A 27954-nucleotide genomic window follows, 5' to 3' on the forward strand; every position below is an offset into this window, starting at 1 on the left:
TCTAGTCATTTGCATTTATTGAACTATGTTAATTATAAACTCTAACAAGTTAAATAGTATTTTTATGGCATTTATTAAGCTCTTACTATGTGCAAAGCACTGTTCTAAGCGCTGTTTGGTGGTGAATGGTTGGAAAATTGTTTCAAGGTATATTTCTCCAATGATTAACTGGGCTGAGATACTTGAGAAAATTAAAGAAATTATTCAAGGGGTTTGATCTGACATGCCTATGCAAGGTATAATGCACGACTCCATTTTGAAAGGAAATCTGTATCTCTATGGCCTCTCCTTTGCCAGCTAGTTTAGCTTCAACTGTATTAACAAGTTTTCATCTTGGAAGCATGGTTTGCCCCTGAAAACCCAATCTTGGTCTCGTCTGTTGCTGGCTACCTTTGTTTCATGGAAAAAAACACTTGTCTGGAAATCAGGAGACACAGCTTTGAGTTCCAGCTCAGTCTCTTGACCGCTGTGTGACCTTGGGAAAGTTACTTAATTGATGTGGGTTTCAGTTTCCTCCTCTATAAACTCGGAATAATAAAATTCCTGCTTCATACCTTAAACTGTAGGCTGTGTCTGGTTCAATTATTTGCCCCTGTGTTTAGCAAGGTGCTTTAGTATGTAGTAAGTGCTTAATAAATGTCTTCAGTGTTATCAGATAGAGCTTTCAGTTGATGAACAGAAATCTCCATAGTTACCAGCTGCATTCTACTTCATTCATCTGCATTCTGCCCTCCCATCCATTCTCCACTTACTCCCTTGATATACCCTTCCATTGGTTGGGTGACAGACTGTGATATTCCTTTTTAACAATAATGGTAATTATAGTATTAAGCCCTTTCTATGTGCCAAGCACCATTCCAAGTGCTGGGGTAGATACAAGGTAATCAGTTTGTCCCCCATGGGGCTCACAGTCTTAATCCCCATTTTACAGATGAGGGCACTGAGGCACAGAGATGTTAAGTGGCTTGCCCAAGGTCACACAGCAGACAAGTGGCTGAGCTGGGATTAGAACCCGCATCCTCTGACTCCTAAGCCTGTGCTCTTGCCACTAAGCCACGCTGCCATCAAATGAACGGGAGCAGCTGAGCGTGTGTGTGTTTGTGTATATATTTGCCCACGCAGTTGTGTACTCGCCTTGGAGAAACATATCCGTCAGGAGTCTATGCCCAGAAGTAACATGGCCTAGGGAAGTAGTAATTGTAGTATTTGTTAAGCGCTTACTATGTGCCAGGCACTGTAGGGCTATTTACAAGTTTATCAGGTTGGACACAGTCCCTGTCCCATGTGGGGTTTTAATCCCGGCTCTGTCACCTGACTGTTGTGTGACTTTGGGAAAGTCCGCTTTAATAAGGTGCTAGAGAGACTACAAGAAGAACCAGAAGCTGACTTCAGTTTTCTGAATAGTTAAGGTGCAGAGAGCTTTAGGGGTTGTGGGGGTGTGGGGGGGAACACCCAAAGATACAGTGTTAGAAAAAATTATGCAGTTCCTGAGATGAGAAGAGAGGAGTTTTGTTGCAAGGAATAAAATTAGAATCATTTTAAATGTACTGTGAGGTATTATTAAGGAGACTTGGAGACAGCACATAAAGTATTGAAGAATGAAAAGGCACAAATTTGCCAGCACACTGGGAGACTGGAGACAGACGATGACTCCACCAGACTGGCATTGATATGAAAACAGGAGGGGAAGAAATAATGGAAAATGACTTAATCATTATGGTAGCTTCGTATTAACAAAGACATACACAAGAATTGATATCAGAGACAGCCAGATAGGTGGAAATTAACTGAAAAGGAGAAGCTAGTGGGGGAAAGGGCCACCTGCTATTTTATGCAGTAGTATCTGGGAGAACTCCTGATTATTTTTGTCCAGAAGTAAATCAAGAGAGAGATCCCAGCTGAGAGGGATCCTTAGCAAGATTCCAGCAGGCGGGAAGTACTGACTTCTCCTGGCACTTCCTTTGATATGATACTCAGCTACAGGAATAGGTTATTGAAGGGTTGAACAACCATCATTAATCATCGTAGTGGCCAAAAGCAATTGAATATTGACTCTCTAGCCAACTTACTCATTGTGTCTCATTCCCCTAGCTGCTGATTTCTTACTCATACTCTACATTCTACCTGAAATTTCTCCCCCTTAACATCCATGAGACCACTGGCCTAGACATCTTCAAGGCCCTTCTGAAATCACATCCTCTCCAGGAGGCTTTCCCTGATTAATTTCTCATCTTTCCACCTAATATGCCCCTCCACTATTTTTCACTTAAAGGCTTTCTTGACACCTTAAACACGTAGTAATTCCCAGCTGCTTTCATTGCACTCAAGGATGTGTGAAAGGGGCAGCATCAGTCAATCAATCATGTTTTGTTTTGTTTGTCTGTCTCCGCCTTCTAGACTGTGAGCCCCTTGTTGGGTAGGGACCGTCTCTGTATGTTGCCAATTTGAACTTCCCAGGTGCTTAGTACAGTGCTCTCCGCACAGTAAGTGCTCAATTAATACGACTGAATGAATGAACGTTTACTGATCACTTACTGTGCACAGAGCATTGTACTTAGCGCTTGGGAGAGTACAGTATAATAATATAATCGACAAAACACCTGCCCACATTGAGCTTACAGTCTAGTGGCCTAGTGGAAAGAATACTTCTCTGGGAGTCAGAGGACCTGGCTTCTAATCGTGGCTCTACCTCTTGCCTTCTTTGTGACCTTGGGCAAGTCACCTAACTTTTCTTTGCCTCACTTTCTTCAACTGTGAAATGGGGCTGTAATACCTGTTCTCCCTCCTGCTTATACAATGAGCCCCATGTGGAATGGCGACTGTGTCCAACCTGACTAACTTGTGCCCACCCTAGTTCTTAGAACAGTGCTTGGCACAAAGTAAATGCCTAACGAATACTGGTTTATTTGTGTTTATATATCTGTATTTGCTTGGGTTGAAGCTCATCTCAAGCTCACGGCTCTATGGTTTGCCCAAGCTACTGTGTGGTTGGCACATACTCTTGATGGACAGAGAGAATTTTGGCATTTTTTTCCCCACCTAGGTGTGTCCTCCTGAGGCATTGTTTCACTAATTCTGTTGCATTGTACTCTCCCAAGCACATAAGTCCCTGGGGATGGCAGGAAATCGCAAGTGCCATCATTCACAATATAAGCCCTAAACTCATTTTCCTATTTATGGTTGTTTATCATCTGTCTCTCACATCTTTGGGATAAGCCATGATGTTCCATGATGTCTTATTTTTCACAGCTACACTCCAACTCGGACAAAGGTGATGGATCCGTCAAGTACATTCTTACCGGAGAAGGGGCTGGGACCATATTCATTATTGACGATACCACAGGAGACATCCACTCCACCAAAAGTCTAGATCGAGAGCAGAAAACGCACTATGTCTTGCACGCCCAAGCAATTGACAGACGAACGAACAAGCCTCTAGAACCTGAATCTGAATTCATCATCAAAGTACAAGACATCAATGACAACGCCCCCAAATTTACAGATGGACCTTACATTGTCACAGTACCAGAAATGGCTGAAATGGGTAAGAAGCACTTTTTTTCCCTCTCTGTGAAAACTCCAGGTGTGTTTTATGGAGGTTTTTTTTTCCATTCATAGTTGACCTAAAGTTCAGTGAAGTCATTTATTTGTTATTGTCTTTGGATAAAATGCAGGTGTTCGGTTTACATAGACAAGAAAACAAAGTGGTGCTATTCTTAAAAGCCCTTATATCGGGATCCAAGGTACTCATGTATAAATGATCATTTATTTAGTGTAGGAAAGAAGAATGGTCTTAAATCTATAAACACCTGCATAAACTGCTTAATTACTAACAGTATATAGCAGGAAAATGTTTTCCTGATTGTAAGCAGCTTTGTCTTTACTTTTAAAAGAAGCTATATCTTCAGCTTTCCCCACCTTAACAATTTTCAGTTCAAAATACCTCATATTTAAGGAGTTGCATCAGAAAAGTCATTCCAAACTTAAATCAGTTTTTAACTGGTTAATCCTATACCATGATATGGCAATCTCCACCCCCTCAATATATTTTTACTGAATATACATTGTTTCAAATGTGGCCTCAGCCATGGAATAAATGTTTCTTGATATCTAAATGACTATTGTAGATTAGAAATAAAACTATTGAGATGAGCCAAAATGAAATAATCATTAAAGTTCCCAAATATTATTGGTGAATATTAGTTTGCCATGATTATTTTAAGATGGATTATGTCAATCAATCAATCAATATTTGTTGCCAACTTGTACATCACGAGCACTTAGTACAGTGCTTTGCACACTGTAAGTGCTCAATAAATGACTGACTGAATGAATGAATCATAGTCATAAGTGCTCAGTATAGTGCTCTGCACACAGTAAGTGCTCAATAAATACGACTGAAGGAATGAATGAATTATGGTCATAAGAACTTAATATGGTGAAGCGCTCAGTACAGTGCTCTGCACACAGTAAGCGCTCAATAAATATGATTGAATGAATTGAAAACTTATTTTGTCCAGGACACAAAAGTGCTTAGGGGAGTAAAACACAACAGAGTTGATAGGAAGGTTCCCTTCCCACAACGATGCTGTGTCATATGTAAGGTTAATCTCACCCCATTTAATTTCCACAGTGTTTTTCAATTATTTTTTTTAAAGCTCCAAAAATAGTATTTATTTTTTATAGGAAAATGTGAAGCCTATCAAGTGGCCTGGGGAATAGATGAAAAGGATTGGATGAAATTGCAGGAGTAGTTTGGGACTTCAGCAATCCCATTCCTGGGAAAGACCCAGTTGAAGCATTGTTAGAGCAGTCGATTGAGGGCAATCAGTATGCAGAGCTTTCTGCTAAGCATGGTAGCATAAAATAGACCTAATTGAAATGATCCCTGCCTTTGAGGAGTTGCCATTCTAGCAGGTTTGAATGGGCTGTATGGATTTTTGTCTCTTTCTCTTACTGAGGAAACACTCCATTTGAAAATGTGGCTTTATTGTGAATTCAGGCTGATACAATATACATTCATACACAGTCCTGAGGTGGTTTATAATTCTAATGGATGCCTGGAAAAAAGAAGTAGAAAGAACTAAATCCATGTGTTCTCTTTTAGCATAGCGAATATATTTTTGAGATGGCTTGCCTTTTGCTCTGCTGTGAGAAAATAGTCAATGTCTACATTTCTAAATGAAGCACATTCTTTCCCTCAGAGTCACTGTGGGATATACCCCACCTTATTATTGTTTTTTCAAGTAGCATTGTATTTTACATTTTAAAGTACTATTATTGATAATGCACCTGCACCTAATCTGTTTCATTCCGGACAAAGCTTGCAATTTTGTAGGCAAATTAAGTGCTTAATGCAATGCTGTGCACACAACAAACACTCAGTAAATACCTTGACTGAAGCTTCTCTAAGGTTTTCCCCCATAGTCACTCTTGGATATAGGGACTGAAAGAGCAGATTAGCAGACTAGCCCATTTCTTAATGCCAGTGGCCGTGTGGGTGGGACACAAACCCACGTTTTCATTCTTCCTGCATCACAAAAAGTAGCAGGTGATGACTAAATCACCATAATTCCGTATTTCATACCAGTAGAGTCTGTTTAGCAGAAAATTATGATTCCTTTCCTGGTCAGGGAGGGAGAAAAGGAAGTCTTTGAAAATGCTAAAGTAAGTAAAAATGAAACCAAGGAGATTACGATATGTACTACATGAGCCATGATTATAGCTAAGTAAAGTTTTGGACATGTCAAGGGAAGCGGGTTTCTTATGGACGAAGCTCTCCTCTTCCGTGGAATAAGGGTGTAGCCACTCTTAAAAATTCTGATTTCTAATCCATTGAACCGAAGGGAACCTGGACAAGACTTCTTTTCGATCTGGGTATTATAATGACATCGAGATCGGATCTGGTGATGATCAAGGATTTGAGCAATCCCAATGACTGCTTGAAACTTTATATATACTTGGACCGGCATACTTACCAATGGTGAAATTCACCTACAGGTGCTTACCTGAGTAAAAAGGCGAATGTGAGACTGACAGTCTTAGCTACGTTGTGCCCATCCAGAGTCTGTGTGTTTTTGTAATGCCACCTCTGTTTATTGAGGCATCCAACCTCTCTAGACTGGAAGTTCCTTGTGGGCAGAGAACACGTCTACCAACTCTGTTATATTTTATGCGCTTAGTCCGCTGCTGTAAACACACTGTGCTCCATAAATACAATTGATAAATGGCCACTGTCAGAAACAATAAAACAGGCCATAGGAATTCAAGAGTTATTGAAATGAATTGGGGATAATTTTTCAGCTGTCAAATGGGAGGGATTATCAAAAGGGGATGGTCTTCTTGAGAAATGTTGTTTCTCTTCAGGGATTATTGGAGCTGGTATTCCTTTCTGAAATCTATTTTAGAATGATGGCATGGTGACAATCATCAGCAGCACGTATTGGCCACTTACTAGGGGCAGAGCGGTTCTATGGAACTCATATGACTCGATACAATTTATGGTTCCTGTCTTCCAGAAATGTATAATCTAAATTAAGAGAATGGATATGATCAAATATACAATTGTATAAAAGACAAAGAACATAGAACAAATAATAAACAAGATAATTCAGTTAAATACACAAATTTTCACTCAGGTGCTCAATAAATACCATTGATTGAGTGATTTTTTTTCTTGCCTTAATCCAGTGACCAAGGCTGCAACCTGGAGTGCAAAAATAATAAAGACCCAGAGACCTCGGACAGGGTATTTCATCAGTAGTTTACTGTGCTTTATTCACAGCACTTAAAATATCTGAAGTTAGAGAAGTGACATTAATCTTCCTTAATGGGGTTTCTTGCCCATCTTCTGGCTAGTTTCACAGGCTAAACTCGCAGTCTGGCTTTCTCATTTGAATTTTCTAGATAAAACCAGGTAATCTGAATTTTTCCAAGATTTTTTGTTTTGTTTTGGGGTTTTTTTGTTTTTTTCAAAATTGGATCTAGAGAAGTGATCAATATCTGAGTCCACCTGGGAAGTCTTCTCAGGCCTGATATTTAATGCTTTCATCAGTGATTCTGATGAGGTAGTAAAGTGAATGCTCATCCATTTTGTGGATGAAAATAAGATAGCCATGATTACTAACACCTTGGGAGGCAAAAATGGGATTTGAAATGCTATCAAACTTTTAAAATGTCCCATCAGATTCCAAATGAAGTTTATGAGTAAGTTCGATAACAATTTCATACTTGATGAACTAGAGATGATCCATTTAACAGAGGTAAAATTCAATAGCAAGTTGATTAAAAAAAAATCTAACAAAATATCAACTTGATCCAGTTGAAATCTGTGTATTTTTGAAGAGGAAAAAAAGGCACAGTGAAGAGAATGACTGAATAGACCAAAGTCCATCAAAAAATTACAGTATTTAGACTACAAGCTCTGTGATGGCAGGGGATGTGTCTACCAACTCTGTTTTATTGTACTCCTCCAAGCACTGAGTACAGTGTTCTGTACACAATAAATGCTTAGTAAATATGACTGATGGAAAAATTTGATGTACCATAGTGGATCACAAGGTGAACTCATAAACCTGGAGCTACAATTTAAAAGCTAAAACAATACTGGGATGAAAGGAGGATAACTTTCAAAAACTATTAAGAAATCCTTATTACCCTTGGCATTAAGCCATCCATAATTTAATAATAATTCTTTATGTGGGATTTGTATAGGACTTTCACATCACATTTCTCTCCTCACCACATTCCTGTCAACCAGTCAGATCTTTGGTATTGATTGAGTGTTTTGTCTGTGCAGAGCACTGTACTAATTTCCGGGGAGACTGCAATAGAGTTTGTAGACTTCATCCCTGACCTCAAGTAGTTTATAGTACAGTGGGGTAGGTGAACCCTGCCACTTGTCTGCTGTGAACTTGGGCAAGTAACTCACTTACCTATGCTTCAGTTACCTCATCTGCAAAATGAGGATTAAGACTATGAGCTCTATGTGGCACAGGAACTGTCTCCAATCTGGCACACAACTTGTGTGTACCCCAGCACTTAATACAATGTCTGACACATAGTAAGCCTTTAACAAATACCATAAAAAATGAATTACAGAAAGGCTGAAGCGATAAAGTGTAAAGATATGTACATTAGTACAATAAGGAGGGATGTGAGAACTAAATGTTTAGGTGACATAGTAGAGGAAGGAGGGAATGGGGTCAGTGTGGATTACAGATTAATCTTGGAAGACCTACTAGAGGAGCTACCATTTCAGAAGGGTCTTGATGATGGAGAGAGCCACTGGAAATCTGGTTTGGAAGGGGAGGGAGTTCTGGGTAGAAGGGATGGTGTAAGCATGAAATTAGTAGGAACAGGTATATGGTGGTAGCCCCATTTTGCAAATAGGGAAACCAAAGCTCAGAGAGTTGAGGTGATTTTCCCAGTCATACAGCACATCAGTGATAGAGTGGTACTGGAACCCAAATCCCTTGACTTCAAGTGTCATAGTCTTTCTACTGGACGAACTTAAGGTTCTGTAACTTGTTTTAAACAATCAATCATATTTATTGAGTACTTAGGTTGTGTAGAGCACTGTATTAAGTACTTGGGGGAGTACAATATTACAGCATAACAGAGTTGGTAAGACATATTCCCTGATCTGTCATCAATTTCAGTGACACTTAGAAGATAATTTTTTTTCTCCAACATATTGGAGAATACATTTAAGATTCATTTATGGAGCTGAGTTTATTGCTGTAGAAAAAAGAGAAGAGTGAGGAACATATTAGTGCATTCTTCAAAGTTATGAATTATAGCATTAAGGAAAGCACTGGCTTGAGGAAGGCACGCTACAGCTATTCTCAATGCCCTTAGAGAATTCAATTAGAATGAGTCTTTCTAAAATTAAGCAAAAGAGATTTGGATTAAACATGGAAAACTGCTTAACAGAAAGCTCTGACCCCTGTGGGTTATGGTGGAATCCATTTTCATGGTGATAGGGCCCAGCTAACTAAGATTGTGCTGTTGCTGTAAATCATGGATTCAACTATTTTCCCTCCTCAGCTGAGTTCAGAAGCCGAACACTGGGCTAGGGAACCAAGAAGCTACTTGCAGAGCCCCATATATCTTCCTTCTAATAGCCAATCAATAGCATTTATTGTTGAAGGCTTACTATGTGCAAGCACTATCCTAAGTGCTTGGAAGAGAACAATGGAACAGAAGAAGTGTGACCTAAGGGATAGAGCCTGAGCCTGGAATACCTGAGTTCTAATTCCAGCTCTTCCGCATGTCTGCTGTGTGACCTTGGGCAAATCATTTAACTTCTCTGTGCCTGTTACTTCTTCTGTAAAATGGGGATCCATTTACCTGTTCTCCTTCCTATTTAGCTTGCCATGTGCCAGGCACTGTGCTAAGCACTGAGGTAGATGTAAGGTAATTGAGTTGGGCACAGTCTCTGTCCCATGTAGGGCTCACAGTCTCAATTTCCCTTCTAACTCCCAGGCTCGTGCTCTCGCCATTAAGACCGTGGCTTGGGAGTCAGAGGTTGTGGGTTTCTAAGCCGGCTCTGCAACTTGTCAGCTGTGTGACTTTGGGCAAGTCGCTTAACTTTTCTGTGCCTCATCTGCAAAATGGGGAATAAGACTATGACCCCCTGTGGGCAACCTGATAATTTATATCTACCGTGTGCTTAGAACAGTGGTTGGTACATAGTAAGCACTTCGCAAATATCATCATCATCATTATTATTATTGTCTAAAGAGCTGTTTTGTGACAGAGAAATATTTTATTAGTTTTTACAATCATTCACAAGAATTCCATTGCAGCTATCATGATCATTCCTTTCCATAGCAGGTATTGATTTCTACAGCCCACATTCACCAGTAAAGCCTAATAAACCCTTGATTATTGCCCTAATCTCTTTCTGACTTTTCTGCCTGCCTTTTGATGGAGACTTAATCAAAGTTTGTTATTTCCTTATGGGATAATAGATGAATTTGGAGCTTTCCCCCATTTAATGGTTCTTTTTTTGAATTAACTTCTTGCAAAGTTCAAATGGGAATCCAATAAACACTTGAGCTTCTGACTTTTATTCAGTGTTTGTCAAGATTTACCAATAATCACTTCATGCTTCTTCCTTTTATAAGAGCAAACTTAAGGTCTGCACTTACAGTTGAGGAACGAAGCATGCGTCAATTGCCTTGGAGGGGTTGTTGATCCACTTCTCTCTTCCCCGCACACCAGGTTGAATTTGCTGGTCACATTTCTCAATGTGGCAGCCGGCTTGCTCATGAAATATGTTCCCTTTTGCTATTTGCTACCGGCATTTTCCATTATGAGATTCTGTATTCTGGCATCTGCCAATTTGCATTTGGGGAATTTTGACACAATGAGATGAAAGATTGCTCACTTCCTTGTTCTGTGAAGGATCTCCCACTCCTAAACTGGGATGGTCCTCTGGAGTGGAATCTTGTGCATATCACTCGCCTTCACGTTTGAAAATGATGCTAGTAACTGTGAGGTCTTGGGCGGACCTGTGAATGTGACTGAGGGTGTGAAGAGGGGGATTCATTTTTTTTTGTGGTATTTGTTAAGTGCTTAGTATGTGCCATGCAGTGTTCTAAGCACCGAGGCAGTATGTAAGATGGACACACCTTTTACGGCTTACAAGTATAGGTCCTTGTTTCCTAATGGTTTTCCCGTATTGCCCCCTTTTTCTGTTTTCAACTTGCCCACCGTACATCCAGTCTTCCTGACTGTTTATTGTGATATCATACTCTCCTAAGTACTTAGCACAGTGCTCTAGAAAACTTAAAAATAAGTGCTCAATAAATATGATTGAATGAATCAATGAATGATTAGCGTTCACAAATGAGACATAGTTACAAGTGGTTGTACAACTCCTGAATTACTGTTTTACTTCTAGAATGTTTCAAGTACCAAGCATGGTAAAAGAGCAGAAGCCCGGGGTGGGATCGTCACACGTAAATCTGAGTTATTCAAGCTGTTACTTATTTGGAGCCACAGCGAAGGTGTTAGGTGGAGCCCATTGCCGAGGCTTACAGACTGAGGGAACCGCTTGAGAGATGTCAATCTGTATGCTAGATTCTTCCCCAAGTTTCACCGTTCGGGATGGCTTTGAGGAAATGCGTAAGGGATGAACAAGTGCTGGTAAAATGATTTCCATGGTATCAGTCGATCAATCATAGTATTCACTGAGTGCATACTCTGTTCAGAATGCTCTACTAAACACTTAGGGTAGAGCATTGTATGCCCTCAGGAGCATACAATCCAGAGGAGTCCTCAAACTTGTTATGAAGTGCAGAAGGGAATGCTAGTGGACAAAGCAAGAGGCCCTGAGTTTAGATCCTACCTCTGCCCTCGCCTGCTGTGTGACCTTGGGCAAGTCTATTCACTTCTCTGTTTCTCATTTTCCTCGACTGTTAAATGGGGATTCAACACCTGTAGGTGCACTTAGACTGTGAGCCCCAAGCGGGACAGGTTGGGTACCTGATCTGATTAACTTGTATCTACCCCAGGACTTAGAACAGTGCTTGGCATGTAGTAAACACTTAACAAATACCATTAAAAAAAATCAGAATGTAAAGGAAGGACATGTGTTGCAGTAGAATCATGATCATTAGGGTTGAATATTCGGATTGTTCCTTTTTGTGCAAATTTTCAGAAATGTATTCTGGATCCAGTGATGTTTTCAGGTGGCAGGCCTAATGCAAATTGGACTGATGTTTTAAAGTCATTTTTTGAATAATCCGAGAGCACAATATTTTTACCCATCAGAGGTCAAAAGAGCAGACACTTTTGCAGTTTAGACTGTCTAGGATGAAGTTCCCCACTGAGAAATTCTTCCTCATTTGTGTGGAACATTGCTTTCCTCTTTGTTTTTTTTTTAAATCTTTAATCATATCTGTTAAGCACTTTGTGCCAGACATATTAAGTGCTGGGGTATATAGAAGATAATCATGTTAGACACAGTCTATGTCTCAGATGGGTCTCACAGTCTTAATCCCCCCTTTACAGTTGAGGTAACTGAGGCACAGAGCAGTTAGGTATCTTGCCCAAGTTACACAGCAGACAAGGTCTTGTGACTCCCAATCCCATGCTCTTTCCACTAGGCCACACTGTTTCTAAGTTTTGTGACAAACTGCATATTTGGATTGTTTTGTTGTCAAGCCAGCAACTGACTGAAGAATGAGGGCTCATCCATGGACTCAGGTAGTAGCAGACCTGCTTCCCAGAAAAAGACACCATAAGCTCTCAAAAAACAAAAACAAATACAACTTGGTGGATTGATCAACTGATTTATCTGAGAGGAGAGCTGTCACCTATTCTCCTCCTGAAACCCCAGCTTGAATCTCTCTTGCAGGCTTCAGAGAGCAGTGGGGGCAGCTAGTAGTGATGATTACAGTGAGCATTTATTTTTTTATCTCAGAGGAGAGGGAGATTCCACTGCTAGTTTTCTCAGGGGAGAGATGGTCTCCAGAGTGACCCTCTAATCTTCCAGAGAGTGCTTGGTTAGTGAAAAGAAAAGGGTGTGAATTGATCCGCATATCGCTCCCAGCCAGCCCGGAGCTGGTCTCTGCTGGACTCTCCTTTCGCCTTGCCAAAGCAGAGCGCAATAATTTGCTTCCCGCAGCATTCTGAACACACTGCGCTCCTGAGAACAGTCTCCAGGAGCCGACTGAGCTATTCAAGCCTGATGGACAGCAGGAAAGCTCCGGCGACTTTATACCAGTTAGAAAAAATCCCCAGTGGGTTTTCAAGGTTGCTTGAACATACCTCAGATGCTATTCGGGCCAGCAGATCGTGGGAAGGGGAGGAAAAGGATAAGTCTGGGAGAGTTGCTTTCTCAGTCAATCAATCATTTTTATCTATTGAACACTGACTATGTGCAGGGCGCTGTACTAAGTGCTTGGGTATAACACAAAAATACAACAACCTTACAGGTTAAAGGGGCGAAGGGGAGGGGTACAAAGTGGAGCTGACATTACAGGAACACAGAGCTGTGGCTCTCCACTCCACAGTCTGGCCTCTGGAAGCAGGTTTGTGTGATGTCTGTGAAATCATTCATTTGGTTGTACGTACTGAGCATTTACTGTGTGTGGAGCACTGTACTAAGTGCTTGGGAGAGCACAATGCAACAGTAAACAGACATAAATCACTGCCTGGTGGCGGCAGACTGATTTAACCCAAAATTTTCCAAACAGTGGACCTTCTGCAGGAGACAGGCACCCCTGAAATCAGGTTCAGTGTGATAATACTACTAATATTATTCGTAGTAATTGTGGTATGTAAGTGCTTACTATGGGCCAAGCACTGTACTGAGCATCGAAGTCAATGCTCTGGAAAGTGGCATGTCCTAGTGGAAAGAGGAGTCTGGGAGTCAGAGGACTTGGATTCCAGATCCGTCACTTGCCTGCTGTGCAACTTTGGGCAAGTCGCTTAACTTCTCGGTGCCAATGGGGATTCCAGACCACTTTTCCTGCCTACTTAAGACTGTGAGCCCTTTGTGGGAAGGGACCTAGATGGGTCCCACCTGATGATCTGTTTATTGTTGTACTGTACTCTTCTAAGGGCTTAGTACAGCGCTCTGCCCACAGTGCTAAATAAATACGATTGAATGAATGACCTTGGCTTTACCTCAATGCTTAATATAGTGCTTGGCACATATCAATCAATCAGCAGGATGGATTGAGTGCTGACTCTGCAGAGCACTGTACTAAAACCTTGTGAGTACACAACAAAAGATCTTGCAGGCTAGAGGGAGAGAGATTATTATTATTATTGTATTGTCATAAATAAGTGCTTAACAAATACCATAATTATTATATAAGGTAATCAGTGAGACATAGTCCCTGCTCCACGTGAGGAAACATAGGCACAGAGAACTTAAATGACTTGCCTACGGTTGCACAGCAAACAAGTGGCACAAGTAGCACTGAGAAGTTAAGCGACTTGCCCAAAGTCGCACAGCAGGCAAGTGACGAATCTGGGATTATCATCCAAGTCCTCTAACTCCCAGACTCCTCTTTCCACTAGGACATGCTGCTTTGCAGAGTATTGACTTCGATACTCAGTACAGTGCTTGGCCCATAGTACTCCTACTCTATCCTAATCCTCCTGGACCTCTCAGCTGCCTTTGACACTGTGGACCACCCCCTTCTCCTCAACACGCTATCCAACCTTGGCTTCACAGACTCTGTCCTCTCCTGGTTCTCCTCTTACCTCTCCAGCCATTCATTCTCAGTCTCTTTTGCAGGCTCCTCCTCCCCCTCCTATCCCCTTACTGTGGGGGTCTCTCAAGGGTCAGTTCTTGGTCCCCTTCTGTTCTCTATCTACACTCACTCCCTTGGTGAACTCATTCACTCCCATGGCTTAAACTATCACCTATACACTGATGACACCCAAATCTACATCTCTGCCCCTGCTCTCTCTCCCTCCCTCCAGGCTCGTATCTCCTCCTGGCTTCAGGACATCTCCATCTGGATGTCTGCCCTTTGCATGTGTCCAAGACTGAACTCCTTATCTTCCCTCCCAAACCCTTCCCTTACCCTGACTTTCCCATCGCTGTTGACAGCACTACCATCCTTCCTGTATCACAATCCTGCAACCTTGGTGTCATCCTCGGCTCCGCTCTCTCGTTCACCCCTCACATCCAATCCGTCACCAAAACCTGCCGGCCTCACCTCCGCAACATTGCCAAGAACCGCCCTTTCCTCTCCATCCAAACTGCTACCCTGCTCATTCAATCTCTCATCCTATCCCGACTGGATTACTGCATCAGCCTCCTCTCCGATCTCCCATCCTCCTGTCTCTCCCCATTTTAATCCATACTTCACACTGCTGCCCGGATTGTCTTTGTGCCGAAATGCTCTGGGCATGTTACTCCCCTCCTCAAAAATCTCCAGTGGCTACCAGTCAACCTACGCATCAGGCAAAAACTCCTCACTCTCAGCTTCAAGGCTGTCCATCACCTCGCCCCCTCCTACGTCACCTCCCTTCTCTCCTTCTACAGCCCAGCCCACACCCTCCACTCCTCTGCCACTAATATCCTCACCGTGCCTCGTTCTCACATGTCCCGCTGTCAACCCCCGGCCCACGTCCTCCCCCTGGCCTGGAATGCCCTCCATCCGCCAAGCTAGCTCTCTTCCTCCCTTCAAAGCCCTACTGAGAGCTCACCTCCTCCAGGAGGCCTTCCCAGACTGACCCCCCCTTCCTCTCCCCCTCCTCATCCCCCGCCATACCTCCTTCCCCTCCCCACAGCACCTGTATATATGTATATATGTTTGTGCATATTTATTACTCTATTTTACTTGTACATATTTATTCTATTTATTTTATTTTGTTAATATGTTTTGTTGTCCGTCTCCCCCTTCTAGACTGTGAGCCCGCTGTTGGGTAGGGACAGTCTCTATATGTTGCCACCTTGTACTTCCCAAGTGCTTAGTACAGTGCTCTGCACACAGCAAGTGCTCAATAAATACAATTGAATGAATGAATGAATGAAAGTGGCAGAGCCCGGATTAGAACCCAGGTCCTCTGACTCTCAGTCCCCTGCTCTATTATGCCATGCTGCTTCTTCCCAGCAAGGTACATAAAGTTACTGAGGATATTTGAGGCTGAGGTTAGCTGGGCTCAACCCCCATATGGGTAGCAACACTGAATCAGATGCAAAGGTAGAATTAAAACAGTTGTGATTTTGCTATCTCAGAGAGAGTGCCAGGGACTTTCATGATAGGAATGAGAACACAAGGGCAATGAGAATGAGATAAATGGTCAGAAAGCTGACAAAGCAGAAATCATCTCTGATGTGGTGCCTTGGATAATCACCTGGGATTGCTTAAAGCAGCTGCAAGTTTGAATATCAATGACTTTGAGAGTCCATATGAAATAAGAGCACCTAAAACAGGGATGCAGAAATAGGAATGAAACGATTCAGCAAAAGCCTGCAGTTGAATTAGCTGTAGAATCCAGTGGTGATGATTCAGCCTGTCCATGCAAAAGCAAAGGTTCATTAGAGCTCTCGGTGGAGCATTCTGACAAGGTTCTTATTTTGTCTATTTCATCAGCTTTCAAACTTCCTCTTGATTGTTTCTCTTAAATGGAGGCTCTACCCCTAGTGCCTCATTTCACCTGGAGTGTTCTTGCCTGGACCGCTGCAGCACAGAGAACATGCTTGTGAGCATGCTCAGAGTCTCTCCTGGGAAAGAGCACCGGCTTTGGAGTCAGAGGTCATGGGTTCAAATCCCAGCTCCAGCAATCGTCAGCTGTGTGACTTTGAGCAAGACACTTAACTTCCCTGTGCCTCAGTTACCTCAACTGTAAAATGGGGATGAAGACTGTGAGCCCCATGTGGGACAACCTGATCACTTTGTATCCTCCCCAGCGCTTAGAACAGTGCTTTGCACATAGTAAGTGCTTAACAAATGCCATTATTATTATCACAGTGTTGCTGTCTTAGCCGTGTTCCAATAATCATTATTATAACAGCATGGTGTAGTGGATAGAGCACAGTCTGGGAGTCAGAAGGACCTGGGTTCTACTCCTGGCTCTGCTACTTGTCTGCTGTGTGACCTTAGCCAAGTCACTCAACTTCTCTGTGCCTCAGGTACTTCCTCTGTAAAAAGGGGGTTAAGACTGTGATGTGAACTGTGTCAACCAGACTACAGTGTAAATTACATTGTTGTATCTATTTCAGCGCTTAGAACAGTGCCTGGCACATAGTAAGGGTTTAACAGATGATATAAAAATAAAAACTTGAGCAGTTGCTATATGGAAAGCACAGTACTAAGTGCTGGAATAGATATAAGGTAATCAAGTTGGACGTGTCCCTTGTGGAGCTGAGTCTAAATGGGAGGGAGGACAGGTATTGAGTCCCCATTTTACAGATGAGGAAATAGAGGCACAGAAGTTAAATGAGTTACCCAAGGTCACATAACAGCTAAGTGGCAGGGGCAGGATTAGAACTCAGGTCTTCTGACCCCCAGGTCTGGGTTCTCTCCACTGGGCAGCTAACATTGACACCACACGGCAGGGAGCTGTTGTCCAGAGGAGATGGCTGATTCTAAGAATGTCACAGATTTTAGACTGTGAGCCCACTGTTGGGTAGGGACTGTCTCTATATGTTGCCAATTTGTACTTCCCAAGCGCTTAGTACAGTGCTCTGCACATAGTAAGCACTCAATAAATACGATTGATGATGATGATGGGAGAGAGTTTTCTTCTCTTCATGTTTTAAGATTCTCCCTCCCAAATGGAGATGGAAGAATTGGCTAAGGGAAATGTTTGGTTGGGCAGGAAATAAGATTGGTCTGCTTCTGCTTCTTCAACAAAATGGGAGATGGTTGTGAATCTGAGGGATCTTGGGGACAAGGTAAGATCCCCCCCTTTCATCTGACCAAAGTAATGTTGAGAAGAGCGCAGGCTCTGAGAAGAAGCAACTTCTAGCCTCATAATTCATTCATTCGATCGTATTTATTGAGCACTTACTGTGTGCCGGCATGGCCTGAAGGTAAAATATGTGGGACTCAGAGTTAGAAACCTTGGGATCTAGTCTCAGCTCTGCTACTATCCTGCTGGCTGACCAAGGGGCAATCACAACCTCCCTAGCCCTCAGTTTTCTCATCTGAAAATTGGGCATAAAATTAGGCTTTAAATCCCATGTGGAGCAGGGACTTTGTCCAATCTGATTATGTTGCCTAGTGGAGGACTTTGGCACATAATACTTAGTGCGGACAATTTAGACCCCTAAAGAAAATGAACGATTGAGGTAGTTTTCTTTCCCCATTTCCTCTCCTCCTCTTTTTTTTGCACTACCATTCCCCCACACACTTAGTACTGATAATAATAGTACTTGTTGAACGCTCATGTGCCAAGCACTAAACTAAACACCAAAAGCTGGGGCAGATGCAAGATAATCATGCAAAAATACAATTGAATTTGTAATCAACAAAAAATAAAGCAGCAACAAAAGAGAAGCAGCAGGGCATAGTGAATAGAGCATATGCCTGGGAGTCAGGTATGGTTTCTAATCCTGGTTCTACCACTTGCCTGCTGTGTGACCTTGGGCAACTCCCTTCACTTCTCTGTACCTCAATTACCTCATCTTTAAAATAGGGATTGAGACCGTGGGCCCCACGTGGGGCAGCGACTGTGTCCAACCCGATTTGATTGTATCCGACCCAACTCTTAGTGCAGTGCCCGGCACAAAGTAAGCGCTTAACAAATACCACATTTATCACTATGAATGTTTATTCGGTGTCAGTATTTCATGTTCATAAAACCTTGAAGATTCAGGGCAGGGAAAATACTGCAATAGCCTTCAATAAATAGTTTGTGGTTCAAGTTTGCTGCAACAAATGATTGGGGCTTGAAATTATGTTGACTTCACTAGATTGTACAATTTAATTGAGGATGCAATTGAACTACGTCTTGGGCGTTTGATGTTGAGAATAGTGGATACAATTATGAAGGCAATGAAAAATTGAATGTGAAATTATCTGGATTGGGAGGGCATATAAGCAGGGATGTCTGTAATCAGAAGCAAAAGGCTGCTTACTACATAGAAAATGAGTGCACCAGTTAATAAGACAGAACTGGAAATGTGCATTGTGCGTGAAGCACCTGAGGTTGTTTACAGGCAAAGTGGGTCTCTAAGAAATCCCTAAAAGTGCCTCCCCAAGTGGAAAATGCTGTTCTTCGAGGCACTTCTCACCCTTTCAACTTCCTGGAAGCTTAGGGAAAATGCAGACAAATAGCTGCACTTCAGACAGATTTGTTAAGCCGAGGGTCTGAATGATTCAAAATTCCTGAAAGTAAAGAGCCTCTGAATTTTCACTGTACTCCTTTTTGAGCTAGAGTCTCCCCTTTGAGCCCAGACAATTCCCCCATCCTTAAACTGAGAGCCTGAAAGATTCAAAATCTCTGACTGTAAAGAGCCTCTGAATTCTACCTAGATTCTCCTCTTTGAGCCCAGGAAAATGGGAACGGTTCCCTTTCTCATTCCCCTGCCCACCGCCGGAAGGTGAAGTTAGACTCTCCACAATTCCCACTTTTGCCAAATTCTCACCTCTTTTAGCCTGGAGCCATCCCCTACCCAAGGTAGGAGAAAAGTCTTATTTTGTTCATATCAAAGGGAGTGGAACTTGGAACCTTTGACAAATCAATGAGAATCTCCCTGTGCTGATAGCCAAGTCAGACCCTGGTCCCTTTGCTGCAAATTCACCTTACGTACAGCCAGGAACATTTCTCAGGCCTAGTCATGATTTAGCAACTTTATCCCCAGGTGTGGAGGAAAGCCAATACCCACTCCTTCCTCCCTCCCACCCCCCAACCCAATCAATCAATCAATCGTATTTATTGAGTGCTTACTGTGTGCAGAGCACTGTACTAAGCGCTTGTACTAACCCAGTACACATGTGCGTACACACACACACACACACACATACACACAAGCCAAGACACCAAGGACCTTTCCAGAAATTACATGTTTAAATTGGCAAATTGATCCATTTTTATGGAGTATTTTAAGCATTTACTATGTGCCAGGCACTGTGTAAGTGTTGGGCAGATACAAGATAATCAGATTGGATACAGTCCACGTCCCAAGTATAGAGCTCACAGCTTTAACCCCCATTTTACAGATTAGGTAACTGAGGCACAGAGAAGTTAAGGGCTTTATCCATGGTCACACATCAGACAGATGGCAGAGCTGGGATTAAAACCCATGTCCTCTGACTGTTAGGCCCATGCTCTATCCACTAGGCCATACTGCATCTCTGTTTGGGTCCATATGTTTGCCACAGTTCTGAAAAATTAGTTGAGTGTCCAATTTAGGCTATTCTCCTTTATACTTGGATAAGAAAACTGGCTTAGAAGTTTGTCACAAAACACAATGAATACTACAGGTCCCTCTGTGGTTCTGTCTCTAGGACTTACATAACTGTTTGCTCTCTTCCTCAGCGGTATTATGCTTTCATTCAATTGCACATTCGCTTATTTATTTGGATTGGACTGTTTGTTTGGATTCCTCGATAGTCAATACCATTGTGTCTGCCTGCCCTTGGACAGGTAGGGAATGTTTTAACTGCTTGTTGTGTCCTTCCCAAATACTTAGTTCAGTGTATTACAGATCTAATTGTTGCGTACTACAAATGCTCCCCGGCAATTACAGCAAGATTGAAGGCGTATGTGAAATTGGAATGAAGACAAATTTTGTCTGCAGGTGGCAGCTCCTAACTTAAGCACTGACTTGGTGGGGGAATTACGGGGATCCCAGGAGTAGGTCTGAATCTTGAATTTTGTTTATCATCTTTGATGGTATTTATGGAGTGCTTTCTGTGTGCAGATCACTGTACTAAGTGCTTGGGAGGCTACAGTACAGCAGAGTTGATAGACACATTCCCTGCCCACAGTGAGCATACAGTCTAGGGAGACAAGACAGATATTAATATGAAAAAGTGTTTTGGAACAAAGTTTTGCTAACAGCTGTGGGAAAGGACTAGGGGAAAAAAAGTCCAAGAAGTGTAGCTATAGCACGTCCTCCAACGGCTTTATCGAATTACACAGCAACTGGAGTTGAAGCATTATTGCTTTGCTGGTGAAATTACCGTCCTCCTGAGTGGAATGAAATTAAAGTTGCATCTTGTTGACTATTGCTTTTTTGAAGTCCCTGTAAAGCCTTTGGAGAATTAAACCCTGAGCAATTCACTTAGGCAAATACCAAAGCCTTCATAAATCCTCACCTTATTTTCACTTCTTAAAGTTCCTGTTGAACGTTGATCCGTTGGAGATTTGAACAGTGCTGCACACTGTGGCTAGCACGCATACCAAATTATACTCTCGGAAAGATCTTTCTTCTCATTAAATTGCCTCATTACATATTTCACATTTGCCTTTAGAGACACCAATGAAAGCGGATCCTTTGTGCTTATCACGCACATATATCTTGACAATATTCTTACTGTTAGAAAAAAGGATAGATAAAAGAACGTCCAGAGAAGTATTGACCTAGGCTCTGGTATGCATTTCTCCAGAGAACCAGGTCTTAATTTTCACTGTGTAAAGGAAATCTTGGAGGCTTCCTCTTGATGCAATGATATTTCTTTCCCAGATTTGTTTAAAAAGATCAGCCTAGAAGCATCAATCCCCAGAATGCAAGTTGTAGGAGCCCCACAGGGAATAATTTGGAATTGTAATTATACATTAATAAATCAAGGTTTCTACAAAAAATGACATTTTACCTTTTTAATGTTCATGTATGGAAGCAATTGTATAGACCCAAAAATGCTTTCCCAGTACTATATTTTTTTTTAGATTGCATTAGGACAGCAGATGTTCCGTGAGTGTTCTAGTGCTGCCCATCGATGGGAAACAGCATGGGCTAGTGGATAAAGCATGGGTTTGGGAGCCAGAAGACCTGGGTTCTAATTGTGGCTGTGCCACTTGCCTGCCGTGTGACCATGGCCAAGTCCTTTCTCCATCCTCAGGTTCCTCAACTGCAACTGGGGATTTAATAGCCATTCTTCCTTCTACTTACTAATGTGGGACGAGGACCGTTTCTGACCTGATTATCTTCTATGTATTCCGGTGCTTAGAAGAGTGTTTAACCCATAGTAAGTGTTTAACAAATGCCATAAAAAAATCCACATAATATGTTTTCCAGGGAAATTCAATACCATTTCTCTTTCTTTCTGAGCTGCCTGAAAGTTACTGCGGCAATGACAGTAGTTTTAGGCTGATGTTAGCCAGCTATTTTTCAGGATTTCTCCTGAGCCTATTCACCCCTGAGTACCTTAGTTGTTTGTTCACTCAGAAACCTTCCCCAGAGGCGGCTGAAAACTGCCTGCAGGTCGGTCCCTCTGTGGCATATTACCTGCACCCTGGGCCAATCGATTTTATAGATAGATACAGATGATATAGAGATAGATTTACATATATGTATATACGCATGCGTGTGTGCATGTCATCATCAATTTTATGTGTTGAGTGCTTCCTGTGTGCAGTGCATTGTACTAAGCACATGGAACATAAAAGATAACAGTTGGTATATTATTGATGTCTGACTCCCCTCTAGACTGAAAGCACGTTGTGAGTAGAGAACATGTCCACCAACTCTATTATATTATATATCATATTGTATAGTCTAATATTTCAAGTTATAATGCCTATTTAAGCAGCGGAGAAGCAGCATGGCTCAGTGGAAAGAGCCCGGGCTTGGGAGTCAGTGGTCATGGGTTCATATCCTGGCTCTGCCACTTGTCAGCTGTGTGACTTTGGGCAAGTCACTTAACTTCTCTGTGCCTGAGTTCCCTCATCTGGAAAATGGGGATTAAGACTGTGAGCCCCACGTGGGACAAAATGATTACCTTGTATCCTTCCCATCACTTGGAACAGTGCTTTGCATGTGGTAAGAGCTTAACAAATGCCATCATCATTATTATTATTTATCAAATATGTATATATGTATATATTACAGAATATAATAGTATGTATGCTATATGTATAAAATGATAGGTATTTGTGTGTGTGTGTATGTGTATGAGTTGGAGGTGTATAGTGTGCACTTGACAATGTGCTGTGCCCCTGCTCTATTGCTCATTTTTTGGTTCTACTGCCCCTGCAAGAAGATGATTAGGCGGGGACAAGATGGGGCAGAAACGGACCATAACGGATTGCTTTGTGCAAGGTCTGGGTCCCAAACCCCTTCATGGTTGGGATCACAGGTCACTAGCATTTCTGGCCGAGCCTCCATTGTCCATGCTGGGCAGGGCTGGTTCAAGCCGACCCCAGAACGCTGGTGCGCCATCAGGACGATCTCACCGACCCAGCCCCCCTGGGAACCGGGGGGGCGGATCATCGCTGGGGCCGGGACTGGGACTGGGCAGGCTCTGCGCTGTCATCACGGTTGTTCCCGCTGCCCTTCTCCCCAAGCCCAAAGTGGTGCTCCCTGCTACTGCAGCCACTAACCTCTCCCAGCCCAGAGTAACTGCTCCCTAATGCTGTGGCCACCTTCCTCCTCCAGTCCAGAGAAGTGCTCCCCGCTGCTCCTCCGGCTCAGAGTGAGGACCCTCCCTCCACCGCTCAACTTTGGCCTACCTACTACAACCCTGTTCCTCTCTTCACCCAAAACCTTTGTCTTTGACTCTGGGGCAAGTTACCAACATAAACCTAACCCCGAACAAGAGCTACCGTGACATGCGGAGTAAACGTAACCTGCCCTTGTGAAATATATGGTCTCGGTTATCGCGAGAAACAACGTTCTCAATCTCAAAATCCTGACGCCTCATTCTCAACCCTAGTAATGATGGTAATATTTTGCTAAGGGCTTTATAGTGTGCCAAGCATTGAATTAAGCACTGGGGTGGATAAAGAGAGTCCCTGTCCACAGTCTAAGTAGAAAGGACAACAGGTATTGAATCACCATCTTACAGATGAGAAAACTGAGGCATAGAGAAGCTAAGTTACCTACCCAAAGTGACAAATGGCAGAGCCAGGACTAGCAACCAGGTCCTCTAACTCTCAGGCCCATGCTCTATCCAGTAAGTCGGGCTGTTTCACGTGGCCTTAGACCTCTCCACTTTCCAACACATCCCATTTGGACTTGCTGGCCACTTCTGCCTGCAATCAGAAACTTATTTTTATCCTCTCTGAGAATTTTGAAATACTCGAGGGAGATACAAAAGAAGGAAGGGAGCCATGGAGGCCTCAAGACGGGGTTGGGGTCGCAAGTAAAAAAAGTGTGTATTGATCCTAAATCCTGCTCCAGCAACAGCCGATGGCTGATGTGTTCATAACGATGAGTCCCAGAGGGTTTGCAGTTGGAACTCAAACACCTTCAACTTGACTATGTTCAGAGCTGATGCCAGCCTACAATTGGTCCTGGTGGACAAGCACATTGTTGCTGCCATGTTTCTTTTCTCTTTTTTTAACAGATGAAATTTTTACTTATATCATCATGACTGTTATATTAGGTAATCACTATTTGACAAGCACAGTATCAGGCACTGGGATAGATAAATGCAAGTTAATTGGGTCCCTCAAGGGGCTCACAGCCTAAGTAGGACACAGAGAGTGGGTGTTTTACAGACGAGGAAACTGTGTCGCAGAGAAGCTGAGGGGACTTGCCCAAGGTCCCAAAGCAGGCAAGTGACAAATCAGGATTGAAACCCAGGTCCTCTGACTCGCAGCCCCATGTTCTTTCCACTAGGCCATGCAACTCCTCACAGATGAGATATTGCAATAAATCTCCCATCCCACCTGGTACTCTCCATTGATATTCAGGCAGTGCCAAGCTCTCAACTTCCCAAATGCCTAGTATATAAGTTTGTTCATCAATAATATCCATTGAGCACCTTCTGTGCTATGAATTTAGGAAAGCACGACAGCGATCAAAGACAGATTTCCTGTCCTCAAGGAGTTTACAGTTTAATCCAGCTGAGTTCATACGACACTTGGCACTGAGCTCAATAGTCCAGGTAGCAAAGCAGACCTGTGCCTGCACAATGCATGGGTTCTAATCTGTCTCTGCTACTTGTCTGCTGTGTGACTTGGGCAAGTTACTTGACTTCTCTGTGCCTCAGTTACCTCATCTGTAAAATGGGGATTAGGCCTGTGAGCCCCATGTGGGACGTGGACTATGTCCAATCTGATTTTCTTGTATGTGCCCCATCATTTATTACAGTGCCTGGCACATAGTAGGTGCTTCACAAATACCATAAATAAATGAAAAAAAAAATATTAGTGAAACAGCCGGAATCAGTGCGACAGTGCCCTTTTTTCAACCACTTTGAAAATCTAAAATCTTCACCATCTTCATCCTTGTTATTGAACAGGTTGCAAAATCAGCTTCATACTGAATGTACTCCCAAACTTTTCTTTTTAATCAACCCATCAATCATTTTCAAGTCTGTCCCGAACTTTAAGATATCTCTCAGGTGACAAGAGATAAAGGGAAAGCAATATCCTTGTTCACTTGATCATATTTCAAGGATAATTAAATGTGTTCAAAGGTCTTAAGTCTAATATGATTAAGCCTAATGTATTGACTACGTACTGGTAATTCTATTAAGGTGATTATTGTTTAGGGGAAGGGAGTGGTTTCAGGGAAGCGGTACACAGCCAGGGGTGTTGTCGGACCACCCTCATAGTGGGTTTTAACTCAGTTTTCAGCCCCTCACGGCCCGAAGGATTGGATCAGCCTTTCAGCCGTGGAAGAGGAACATGTGTCTGGTTCATCCTGCTACACTGCACACTGTCAGGACTCCCCTGAATTAAGAAGCAGACCAACCAATAACATTCTTAGCAGTTTTTTAAGTGGTGTTTGTTAAGTGCTTACTATGTGCCAGGCACTCGACTAAGTGCTGGGGTAGGTACAAGCCCGTCAGGTTAGACACAGTTCAGTGTCCCCCGTGGGGCTCACCGTCGTAGTCCCCATTTTGAAGATGAGGTAACTGAGGGACAGAGAAATTGAACGATTTGCCTGAGATCACACTGCAGACGGGTGGTGGAGCCAGGATTAGAACCCAGGTCCTCTGACTCCCAGGCTTGTGCTCTGCCCTCTTGGCCACCACGATGTTTCTCCCTGATGGCAGCAGGTGTCATGGCACACAAACTCTTTTGTACTGTACTCTCCTGAACACTCAGTGTAGTGCTCTTCACACAATAAGCAGTAATTAAATGTCACTGATTGGCTAAAATTTATCAACTTTTGCAACCATGGCAGTCCATCATTTATTCACACATTTGTCTTTCCATTCTTTCACCTTACCTCCTCTCACCACCTTCTTCTATTTTTGAATAATTTGCATTTGCCTAGTTGCCCTGTTAGATTGTAAGCTCCTTGAAGGCAGGGACCTTTTCCCTCCTACCTGTAATTAATTTGTCGGTCTTCACCACCATACTGTCAGCTCCTTGACGGCAGGGATCATGTCTACAGATTATTTATACTCTCTTAGCAGCTTAGTATCATGCCCTGCACACGGTAGGTATTCAATAAATATAACTGATAAATTTATTGTGACTTTATTTCTTGCTTTTAGATTGTAAACTCTTTGAGGATAGAGATCATTCCTACCAACTCTATTTTACTGTACTCTCCCAAGCAATCAGTAAAGTGTTCTTCACAGGACCAATTCTAAATAAATGCCATCAATTGACTATATACTTCCAAAAATCCATTCAGAGTCGCGTTTATTGAATGCTTACTGTGTGCAGAACATCGTACTAAGCACTTGGGAGATTACAATACAACAGTAAACAGACACATTCCCTGCCCACAGTGAGCTTACAGTCTAGGGATGAGCTTGCACTCTAGAGCACTTAGTACAGTGCTGGCCACACAGTAGATGCTCAGTGAATCAAACTGACTGATTTTTTGAGAGGTCCAGATTAGGGAGAGACATAGCTGTGTATAATCTACCTTTGCAGGACTTCATTTGCCCCACCTAGACTTTCCCAGTCCACAAAGTGGCCAGTCAGAGGATACTAAGTGGTGGTGGCTCAGGCGAAATAGCAATGCTGCCATTGTAAATTAATAATAATAGTAATTGTGGAATTTGTTCAGCACTTACTGTTTGCCAGGCACTGTACTAAGCGCTTGGATAGATGCAAGCAAATCAGTTTGGACACAGTTCCTGTCCCACATCGGACCCCCAGTCTCGATAAATTAGTATATATGGATTCTCTCTCTAGAATATAAATCTAGATACCCTTCATGTAGCCCATACCTTATATCATTCTGCATATTTAATCAAGGAATTAATACCATTTCTAAACTTTGTCATCCCGGCTACGTAGGTACCTCGGTTCTCCAGGTGACGGCAACGGATGCTGATGACCCCACCTATGGAAACAGTGCCCGCGTGGTCTACAGCATTCTCCAGGGGCAACCTTACTTCTCCGTCGACCCCAAAACAGGTTGGGTTTGCTTGCTTTACCGTATACTTGGGTTTGCTTGCAGATTGCAGACTTCCTTGCAGGGAGGCATTTTTTCATAGGGTTAAAATGAAGCCTATGTGAGTCACCACCATTGTAGCAACTGTCCTGTGAGTAGACCTCAAACTGGTGACTGATCAGTGAAATTCTGACTTCTCTTTTGGGGTGTATTGGAAAAGGCATTCGTGTGATGAGTAAGCCTATGGAGAGGAGACCATGTTTTTAATGATTTAGACTGTAGGATCCACGTGGCATGTAGGCAATCTCGTATTCTACCTTTCACATGTACGGGATGAGTCAGGGAGCGAATCTGTGGGGTTCCGGTGGTAAAGGAGGCAGGGTGGAATCTTCTGTCTTTATTAGGACAGAAATTCTCCTTCCCCAGGCAGCTCTAAAACAGGGCTAAGGTCATTGTAGTCACAAGTAAGTGCTTATATATTTGGGGTTCGGCAGACATTTTTACTCTGTAAATACAGGCATAAAAAAGTTCTGGGAAATTCGCCTCGATGGGATTGATGAAAATAAAGAATAGGATGAACGGGTGGATTCATGTAGAAGGAATGAATGCTGGGAGATTTGTTTGCGGTTTTCTTTTCCGTGGAGCACTGCATTAGAAAGGCATTGACTTCTTGCCATTGAGAGTGGATGTCAAGGAAAGGGTTGGGTTGAAGTAGATGGCTTGAGGACTTTGGAATTGGGGTGATAGTGATGCTTAGGGTTAGAAGTTAGACTTTGAGCCCACTGTTGGGTAGGGACTGTCTCTATATGTTGCCAACTTGTACTTCCCAAGCGCTTAGTACAGTGCTCTGCACACAGTAAGCGCTCAATAAATGCGATTGATGAAGTTACTGGAGCTTAGAGTGACATTGGCCAGCAGGGCAGGGGGCACTGCTTCAAGCTGCAGACATCCCCAGGGAAATGTAAGCTGGCCAGGTTCTGGTACATGGATGCTTAAGGGCACCGGCTCTATTCTACAAAATATGTCCCATTCCCCTGGGACAGCCCCACTGAAAGCCATTT

The 27954-nt window shown here is 42.8% G+C and overlaps 1 protein-coding gene across 3 annotated transcripts in view; it reads left to right on the forward strand.

The window, feature by feature from the left end:
- Positions 1-27954, forward strand: part of CDH18 (cadherin 18) — a 452445-nt gene that overhangs the window by 324971 nt on the left and 99520 nt on the right. For all 3 annotated transcript variants that reach the window (XM_038770457.1, XM_038770455.1, XM_038770458.1), the window contains 2 exons: positions 3250-3544; positions 26797-26916. In XM_038770457.1, the coding sequence (XP_038626385.1) occupies positions 3250-3544; positions 26797-26916 (415 nt within the window). The remainder of the gene's footprint in view (positions 1-3249; positions 3545-26796; positions 26917-27954) is intronic.

The sequence above is a fragment of the Tachyglossus aculeatus genome, chromosome X3 (assembly GCF_015852505.1).
Source record: "Tachyglossus aculeatus isolate mTacAcu1 chromosome X3, mTacAcu1.pri, whole genome shotgun sequence".
NCBI lineage: Eukaryota > Metazoa > Chordata > Mammalia > Monotremata > Tachyglossidae > Tachyglossus > Tachyglossus aculeatus.